This window comes from Nasonia vitripennis, chromosome 2 (assembly GCF_009193385.2).
Source record: "Nasonia vitripennis strain AsymCx chromosome 2, Nvit_psr_1.1, whole genome shotgun sequence".
NCBI classification, from domain to species: domain Eukaryota; kingdom Metazoa; phylum Arthropoda; class Insecta; order Hymenoptera; family Pteromalidae; genus Nasonia; species Nasonia vitripennis.
Genome location: NC_045758.1, coordinates 21,170,681 through 21,178,955, shown reverse-complemented (window position 1 = coordinate 21,178,955; position 8,275 = coordinate 21,170,681). Strand labels below are relative to the sequence as shown.

At 39.3% G+C, this 8,275-nt stretch overlaps 4 protein-coding genes across 7 annotated transcripts; 2 read left to right on the top strand and 2 right to left on the bottom strand.

Moving 5' to 3' along the window:
- Positions 1 to 40: 40 nt before the first annotated feature.
- Positions 41 to 1,281, bottom strand: LOC100679201. Of its 2 annotated transcripts, none has more exons than XM_003424816.5 (2): positions 811 to 1,281; positions 41 to 572 (listed from the first exon to the last, which is right to left on the bottom strand). In XM_003424816.5, the coding sequence occupies exons 1-2, from the start codon at positions 927 to 929 to the stop codon at positions 149 to 151; spliced, it is 543 nt and encodes a 180-aa protein (XP_003424864.1). In that variant the 5' UTR covers positions 930 to 1,281; the 3' UTR covers positions 41 to 148. The 2 variants fall into 2 exon arrangements, with proteins under 2 accessions (XP_003424864.1, XP_031780015.1); XM_031924155.2 differs by having other exon boundaries at positions 860 to 1,004.
- Positions 848 to 2,773, top strand: LOC100116415 (tetratricopeptide repeat protein 12-like). Of its 3 annotated transcripts, none has more exons than XM_016982357.2 (5): positions 848 to 955; positions 1,455 to 1,593; positions 1,674 to 1,865; positions 2,168 to 2,560; positions 2,634 to 2,773. In XM_016982357.2, exons 2-5 carry the CDS (start codon positions 1,572 to 1,574, stop codon positions 2,705 to 2,707), a joined length of 681 nt encoding a protein of 226 aa, XP_016837846.1. In that variant the 5' UTR covers positions 848 to 955; positions 1,455 to 1,571; the 3' UTR covers positions 2,708 to 2,773. The 3 variants fall into 3 exon arrangements, with proteins under 3 accessions (XP_016837846.1, XP_001600918.1, XP_016837847.1); XM_016982358.2 differs by lacking the exon at positions 848 to 955 and adding an exon at positions 1,244 to 1,366; XM_001600868.5 differs by lacking the exon at positions 848 to 955 and having other exon boundaries at positions 1,056 to 1,593.
- LOC100679163 (UPF0415 protein C7orf25 homolog) lies at positions 2,721 to 4,554 on the bottom strand. The gene is made up of 4 exons (XM_016982356.2): positions 4,213 to 4,554; positions 3,697 to 4,135; positions 3,085 to 3,614; positions 2,721 to 3,005 (listed from the first exon to the last, which is right to left on the bottom strand). The coding sequence occupies exons 1-4, from the start codon at positions 4,360 to 4,362 to the stop codon at positions 2,919 to 2,921; spliced, it is 1,206 nt and encodes a 401-aa protein (XP_016837845.1). The 5' UTR covers positions 4,363 to 4,554; the 3' UTR covers positions 2,721 to 2,918.
- Positions 4,555 to 4,811: 257 nt separating this feature from the next.
- Positions 4,812 to 7,732, top strand: LOC100116379 (pescadillo homolog). The gene is made up of 8 exons (XM_001600842.6): positions 4,812 to 4,981; positions 5,128 to 5,361; positions 5,443 to 5,950; positions 6,021 to 6,157; positions 6,243 to 6,502; positions 6,723 to 6,910; positions 7,022 to 7,266; positions 7,357 to 7,732. Exons 1-8 carry the CDS (start codon positions 4,958 to 4,960, stop codon positions 7,618 to 7,620), a joined length of 1,860 nt encoding a protein of 619 aa, XP_001600892.2. The 5' UTR covers positions 4,812 to 4,957; the 3' UTR covers positions 7,621 to 7,732.
- The last annotated feature ends 543 nt before the right edge of the window (positions 7,733 to 8,275 follow it).

Here is an 8,275-nt window from a genome sequence, read left to right as displayed (position 1 = left end):
AATTGAACATTGGTATCGGTTTAAATAAACAAAAGAATACTTCAGTGATTGTCATTGTCCATGTACGTTTTATTACAGTTCTCTAGGTCACATGTGTCAATAAAAATAATAAATAAGTATCTTCAAAGCAATTTTTCATACAAGCTGATTATATAAAGTTTAGCCTATAATGCGTCGCACGAGTTATTTCTATTGCTGGTTTATCAGCTTGAGCATCATACATGCGAGCAATTTTTTTAAATTTTTTATTCAACTTTCTTTTTGCATTTTTGCTCAGTTTCAATCCTCCATTAGGAGAACTTACAGCGATCCCGCTCGAAGGCGTCTGCGTACTATGAGCAGTATGAGCTTCCGATTTCGTGAACTTCCCTGCCTTGGCTCTATTGTACTGACAATTCTTACGCGGTGGATTATTTTTACCAGGCTGCACCTGTACCATTTCGGCTTTTCCGGTTTTCCTTGGTGTTTGCGTATATATGCCTGACTGAAATTCATTATCTAATGGAGCTGGAACGTAGCGACTTGCCCTGCCGTACAGAACACTGTAGCATTTTACTCTGATTCTCTCAGTTCTGAAAGATGGAATAAAATTTCGCAAATGTCATATTAAACTCTATACTTTATTCTTGCGTGATATATATATATATATATATATATATATATATATATATATATATATATATATATATATATATATATATATATATATATATATATATATCGTTCATTCGTAGGCAGTATAATGACATTTTATTGCCTCGAGTACGGATAAACAAAAATTGAAGTTTTTGCTACAAGCTGTATACGTACGTGAGTATCGCATTTCCAGTGGCAAGCAAAAACTCGTTAACCGACGTACCCTGGTGACAGACGGCAGTTGGCTCCGTCTGCGTTGCAACAGTAGGCGACTTTTCTTCTTGTTCCTCCATGGTGGCTTGTGAACGACTGACAAAAGGTATACCTATAAGTAGGTTTCAAGGCGCAGTCACGAGACTTCATCCATTTCTGCGTATTCTGCTAAGCTTAAATCTGCTTGACCTTCGCTCCTTTTGTTTACACCGCGCGCGGCCTCTGTGTACTACGCTCACGAGTATTTTGAATTCCATGCATTTAGACGTATCGTAATTATGTAGACTTTTTTGTCACCGACGTTTTGTTGTCTTCCATTCTTGTTCCAATAATATTATCATGGCTGATCTAGTATATCGTAAATAGTCTCATATGAATTGAATGATGGCTAATTGAATACTGCCATAGTATTTTGAGCAAATGAAAACACATACAATGAAAGTTAATTTCGCTGCAGTGTCCTATAGGGATTCATTTATATAAGCCATGCGCGTGTCCATGGTAATGAGACTAACAAGTAAGGAAGTGCTTTTAGAAATCTCGCCAACGCTCCGACGCGACTTTCGCTTTACAAAGTAATTTTTTTGTAATTTTTTAAAATGGAGCATTGCTTAAAATCGGACAACTTCGGCTTCAACCCCGACGAAGAGAGCAAAATCTTGAATTCGTTTTCAAATTCCAAGGCGGATAGAAACGTGACAGAGGAAGAGTTTCAAAATTTTATGCATCGCGTTACTGAAGTCGGTGAGTATAATGTATACATATATCGGCCTCAACAATGACTATTTTCACTCGTTTGTTCATTGTCATGCTACTGTTTGCAGAAAAAATTGTAAAACAACTTGCGTCCACCGATGTCAACGACCAAGAGCGCGGAATGTTCCTGGCCGACGAAATTTTACAAAACAACGTCAAAACCGATGTGTCGGACATTGGAGAACTAAAAGCTAAAACAAATCGAACCCTCATCAACAAATATTCTGCCGAGGAGTCGGATCCGAACAAAATATCTCAAGGTATTTGATATTTCCATTAAAATTATAATATAGATATCGCTTGAGAAATAATTTTTATTCAATTTCCTTACATGCTAATAGTTAATATTATTTTGTACAAATGTTAACTTGGTAATAAATAATAGTTAAATCATCTCGCGACATCTTGAACACAATCAAACATTTTACGCAGAACAAAATAGATTACAGCTTCGATGATTTCGCATTATACTTTCATGAGTCGTTCTGAAAAATCTACACCTACACCTTGAAAAAATCTTCTTCAATTTAACGATAAAAAATTAACTGAATCCTAATTGAAGAGGCGTTCAAGCGAAGCGTGGAACGAGACGCAGCGGCTCGCGCGGAGGACCGGAAAGCTCGCAACGAGCGCGCCGAGACGTACAAGCGCATAGGAAACGGCGCTTTCAAGGAGTCCGACTACGAGAAGGCTGTCACCTACTTCTCCAAGGCCCTGGAGCAGCGTCGAGACTCGGCGGTGCTCTGGAACAACCGGGCCCTCAGCTACATGAGACTCGGCCTCTTCGAGAAAGCTCTGCTCGACTGCAACTGGGCCCTCAAGGTCAACGAGGCCAACATCAAAGCTCTGCTCAACAGCGCCAAGTGCCACAAGTCGCTGGGTAACGAGGAGCAGTGCAGAAACTTCATTCAGCTGGCCAGGGAAAGAAATCCAAAGTTTCAGAGCTACATATCAGGTTGATTTAGTTTTCTTGGGACGACGATTTGTAAGATTCGTGAGTGGCTTATTACAATTTGGCGATTTTGCAGAGTTCGAGAGAAACCTTGAGTCCGAGGCGACGCCGCAGTTGACGCGGGAGGCAGCCAATGACTTGATCGATTGAACGAGACATATAATACTTTTTGTAATAAGCAAAGGTTTAACATTTAATAAATATTTTTAAACGACACACCATCAAGTGATTTATGTACGTATAGTAGTTCTTGATTGCGATTCTTTAAATACCTGTACAAAAAATTTTTCTTATGTACAATATAGTTAATTGTGAATTCGTTCAAAGTGAAAAATAACTCATTTCGATTGCCCGAGCTATGTCAAGATGATTCAAGTTTCGTGGCGTTGAGTTCTTTCATTTCCGACAGCGATCGCGGCTCGTGAATAAAGACCATGCACTCGATTCCCTGGAAAATAGTGATTAATTAGCATTGGTGCGATGTTTCGTCAATGAAGGCATAAAAAATAAGAAAGTTCTCTAAATACCTGCATTCGAGCGGCACGCACGAATCCTTCGTTGGCAGAAACTGTGATACTCTTCAGATTCTCTCCACTTGCAAAAACTAGTCTTGATCGAACTTTTATTTTACCTCCAAGACCAAGCTCCATGATCCTTCCTTTTGGAATGTCGTCGACAATTTTGACTCTACTCATCAGATCAGCTGCTCTTTTCTTCTCATTGGGGCCACCAATTAGGTTGACAATATTCGTGAAATTGTCATATGCGGTCTGACACACGACTAGTTCTTTATTGTGAAAAAGATCATCGAGAACAGGTTTTAATGGGCGACACCTCTCCCATTCTGCTTGAGTAGTAAGTAGCGGTTCTATGTATGCAAAATTTGCATGTCCGTTTGTCATGTTCGTCACATAGGCAAGAAGAGTTGAAACATCTAAATTAAGTATCTTAATATCAGTTGAGTCAATGTTTGTATTTAGTTCTAATAAATCACAGACATTACTACTTGTAGTAGATTCATCGGATTCAGTCTCAGACTCAGAATATAACAATTCATCTGTAAGCAGAATAACAGTGGTTAAATTTGCAAGAATATTTGTCAAAAGAATTTCGATGAAGGATGTATATAATATGCTTACCATGTGCAATGTCATCATCCTTTGCATCTATCCTCTTCCCTTCAATTATAATACCTAACGAATTTTCTAATTTTTGTGCTAATGGTTTTTCTATGCCACATGCAAAATGAAAAACAATGTCTGGAGGTTTGTACATATGTGGGTGGTTCTTAGCACACTTGAGATAAGAATCGGCTTGATCAAAAACTGATTTTTGTCCATATTCTGCATTGCCTCGAGAAATAAGTGTGAGAGCTTTGGCATTGCGAGCAATGACTTTCACCCAACTGGAGCCACCATTGCAGACAATATCTACTTCCAGTCTTGAGTTTTGATACTTAAAAGGTTTAAGAACATTCACAGGTTCATTTGCAGCCAGCAGTCGTTCAACGATTGCATTTAGATGAATCAAATTTGTACTCTGCAGATGTTCTTTCTTTACGTCTCCAGTTGCTCGCACCTTATGAAAATTAATAAGAATTATTAATATAACACATTAAGGTTGCTTCTATTTATTAAAGCGTAATAAACCTATACCTTTTTTAAAAATTTTACTTCTTGTTGAATCTTTCTAATAAGTTTATCAACCCCTTCAACCTTCTCCACGAGTTTCAATTGTTCGACCATGTGCCAACCCCATTGTATTTTTTCATCAAAACTCTGCAGCAGTTCTTCTTGTGTTTCCATAACACAGAAACAACGTTATGTGTAGGTAATTACTTTCTAATATTCGTTATAGAAAAGTCTTATAAAAGTGACTGACTACTTTCCAGATTCCAAAAGTGGAGTGCACTGAAATAGAAGAAGCAGTCGCTTCCCAACATATTATCGATCGATGATAATTCAAAACTTAAGGCTACAACTGCGCTAACCAGATGCCAGATGGTGATCAACTAGTGAAAAGTGCTGCCAACTGTATTAGAAAGTTCATCAAACGAATGTATACGAAATAATGATAAATAAGTTTGAAAAAAGTACGTCAAATATCATTCTGTTACAAACGAATATTGATCATAATTGATTATTTTCAGATATGCATATTCGAATCAGAAATAAGTATCAGAATTTCAAAAATTCACACCGTATGAAGCGCCGCAGTGGCAACGTGATGAAGCGAAACTGCCGACAGCTCTGTCGGCAACCTTTTCGAAAGTCAATCAGCACGTGTACAGACGTGTGTCAACACGTGTACACAAACTTTGTTGTTTTGTGAAAAATGAAGTAATAATAATTGAGTGAAACATTTTTTATATTGCAAAGTTAACTTTGTTCAACCGGAAAAATGGTGGTCATCGGCAAAAAGAAGGTAAGTCGAGTGTTATTTCCAAAAAAACATAACAGAAGAGGTTATGTATATATATACACAAAATAACATCAACTTTAATTTTTCATTATTGCGCTTGTATAATAAGTAAACGAAATGGAAGCTAAAATTTGTATTTATTATTTCAGTATGAGGCAGGAGAGGCCACACAGTTTATGACGAGGAAGCAGGCATTGAAGAAATTGCAGCTTTCTTTGAATGAATTTCGTCGGCTATGTATTATCAAAGGAATCTATCCCAGAGAGCCTCGAAATCGTAAAAGGGCTCAGAAAGGTGACACCCGCGTAAAAATCCTTTATCACAAAAAAGATATACAGTTTTTGATGCATGAACCGATAATATGGAAGTTGAGAGATTACAAGGTATGTTTTGTTATTTATAAATTAGAATACATAGAATTTTGTGTTTATCAAATGTTTCATTGTGTTTGTGTGTCATTGTAGATATTTGCCAGAAAAGTTACCAGGGCCAAAGCACTCAGGGATTTCAAAGAAATGAGAAGATATCTGAGAAATCATCCAACGATAAAACTTGACCACATCGTCAAAGAGAGATATCCAACATTTATCGATGCCCTTAAGGACTTGGATGACTGCCTCACACTTTGCTTCCTTTTCAGTACTTTCCCATCAATGGCACATATACCCAGGGATCAAAGTATACTTTGCAGAAGGTTAACTGTTGAATTTATGCACGCTGTAATAGCTGCAAAGGCTCTTAGAAAAGTATTTATTTCTATCAAGGGTTACTATTATCAAGCTGAAATCAAAGGACAGACTATTACATGGATTGTACCGCATCAGTTTGGTTTTGAACCTCAGAAGAAGAACGAAGTAGATTTTAAAATCATGTCAACGTTTGTTGAATTTTACATCATTATGTTAGGATTTGTGAATTACAGGCTATATCATTCGTTGAATCTGTTTTACCCTCCTAAGTTCAGCAATACTAGTAAGTACTAACTTCTCTTTAGGAAAAAAAATTGTTGATTTTTATACTTTAACTTAATTTTTTTTTTTAGGTATTTCAGATAAAGCACTGGTCGACGAACAGGCATTTGTTTCCGAAAGGATAAATGCTCTTAACGTTTCATTAGTTAGTTTGAATGCTGCTGCACAAAACGAAGAAGATGAGGTCGAAATAGATACCTTTGATAATGTAATTATTCATCCATAGTGATATTTGATGCTGCAAGCTGCTTTTTTCTATTGTTTTTTTATAAACGAGTAAATCACTTTTTCAGGAAACTGATGCCGAGAAAATTGCCGAAGCTAAGGCCGAGTATGATAAAGTAAAGAAACTGAAAACGCTGTTCAAAGGACTGAAATTCTACATTAACCGCGAGGTACCCAGAGAAGCGCTCGTCTTTGTTATTCGTTGCTTCGGAGGAGAAGTTTCATGGGACAAATTATTGTTCGTTGGCTCGACGTTTGATGAAAACGATGAGAGCATAACTCACCAGATCGTTGACAGGCCTAGTATGGAGAAGCAATACATCTCGAGGTAAAAATTTTAAATTATTTTTCGAAATTAAAAGCGTTGTCGACTCTGAAAAGATATTTTAAGCATACACATTTACTGATGCTATAAATTCTGTCTTGAATTCACAAAGGAAACATAACTCGAAGTGTTTTTTAATGCAATTAAATCGCAAGCTATTTTGTGCTGACTCTCGCCTCTTAATTTTTCTCATAATGACCTCGATACTTTCTACCTTTGACAGATACTACGTACAGCCGCAGTGGATCTTCGATTCTATAAACGCCCGAGAGCTCGTGCCCGTAGAAAAGTACTTGATGGGCTGCACGCTTCCCCCGCATCTTTCACCATTTTCGGATCCGAGACGCGACCAAACCTACATTCCGCCCGAGGAGCGAGCATTAATGGATCCCGAATACAAGATGAATTATGGTACGCGTTTCACAAGACTTGCTTGAAAAGAAAAACTGTTTTTACGATCAACGTAAAATGTAATTGGCTTTAAATTTTGTATTTTAATTGCTGCTGCTGTTTGAATTTCAGACGCGGAGGAAGCTGTTAGCGATTCCGAGGAGGAGAAAGAAGGCGAAGATAATGAAGTAGCCGCAGCCGACGAAAGTAAAGACGACGAAGAAGTCGATGCTAATATGAGCGAAGACGATGACGACGACGACGATGAAATCGATGATGACGACGAAGAGGAAGAAGTTGTTGTACAAAAGGTGAAAGGCAAGAAGGCCGGCAAAGCTAAAGTCGACGACCCGAAGGAGCAAGAGCGTTTAGCCAAGGTAAACAGCGAATATTGTTTTGCGTCGCAGAACGTTGTTCCCCAATATAAAATAACAATTTTGATTGATCGTAAATTTTTCCCATCGCAGAAACAAGCCATGAAGGTGAAGGGTGGCGAAATAGCGAAAGAAGATCCGTGGGAGAAGAGCCGCCAGGAGAGACAGGAGTACCGCTTGCGCGAGAAGTTGGTGAGGAACAAGCACCGAAAACTGTACAAGAGCATGATGAAGGGTCGCGAGGAGAGAGCGAAAGACATCTGGCTGCTGAGGAAGAAGAGGCGACTCCACGAGGAGGCCGACAAGAAGAAGAAGAAGGAAGAGCGCAAGGCCAAGAAGAGCGCGGTCAAGGCATAGACGAGTGATTCTCCGTATTTATCGTTAAGATTCCTACATAATATAGCTAACTCTTGTACATGAAGTTTTATTTACATAAAAACACAGAGCCTTATATGGTGACAAAACCGAGTCCAAACTCGTAAGCTCATTCATTCGCCAGAAACTTTCTACGATCGTCGCCCCGTCATCGTGAAAAATCGAGCGTCGCCGGAGGTTCAGAGAGAAGTCGATTGCTCAAAAACTCGTTCTATCCTTGACTAGAACAATGACTCACGCGGCGAGTCAGTACCTGCATTAGTCGAGTTTTAGCATTCGCTCGACAAGCCTTTCACACCTTAAAAAACCACGTAGACAGATGTGTACCCCCGCTCCCCGAGATCGGCATAAAATATCCATAGGCGAGCTATGATCACAGTCTCTTGCTCAACAGACATCCGCGAGCTGCATCTTCCTCGTAGCGGGGACCTTTGCGTCACTTTCGCGCGCTCCCGCGCCGCCGATTACAGTTACTCGCAGCGCATAATTCGTCGAACTAAAAGGAGAGAGCCTAGTGTCCGGTCCACCCACGGGCCGAGCCTACGTCGCGGGAGAGTCTCTTTCTCTCGACTGCCAGCGAAGGACTTCGAAGGCCCCTCCAGCCCACGCGACTTCTTTTTCGCGCCCACGTAATTAC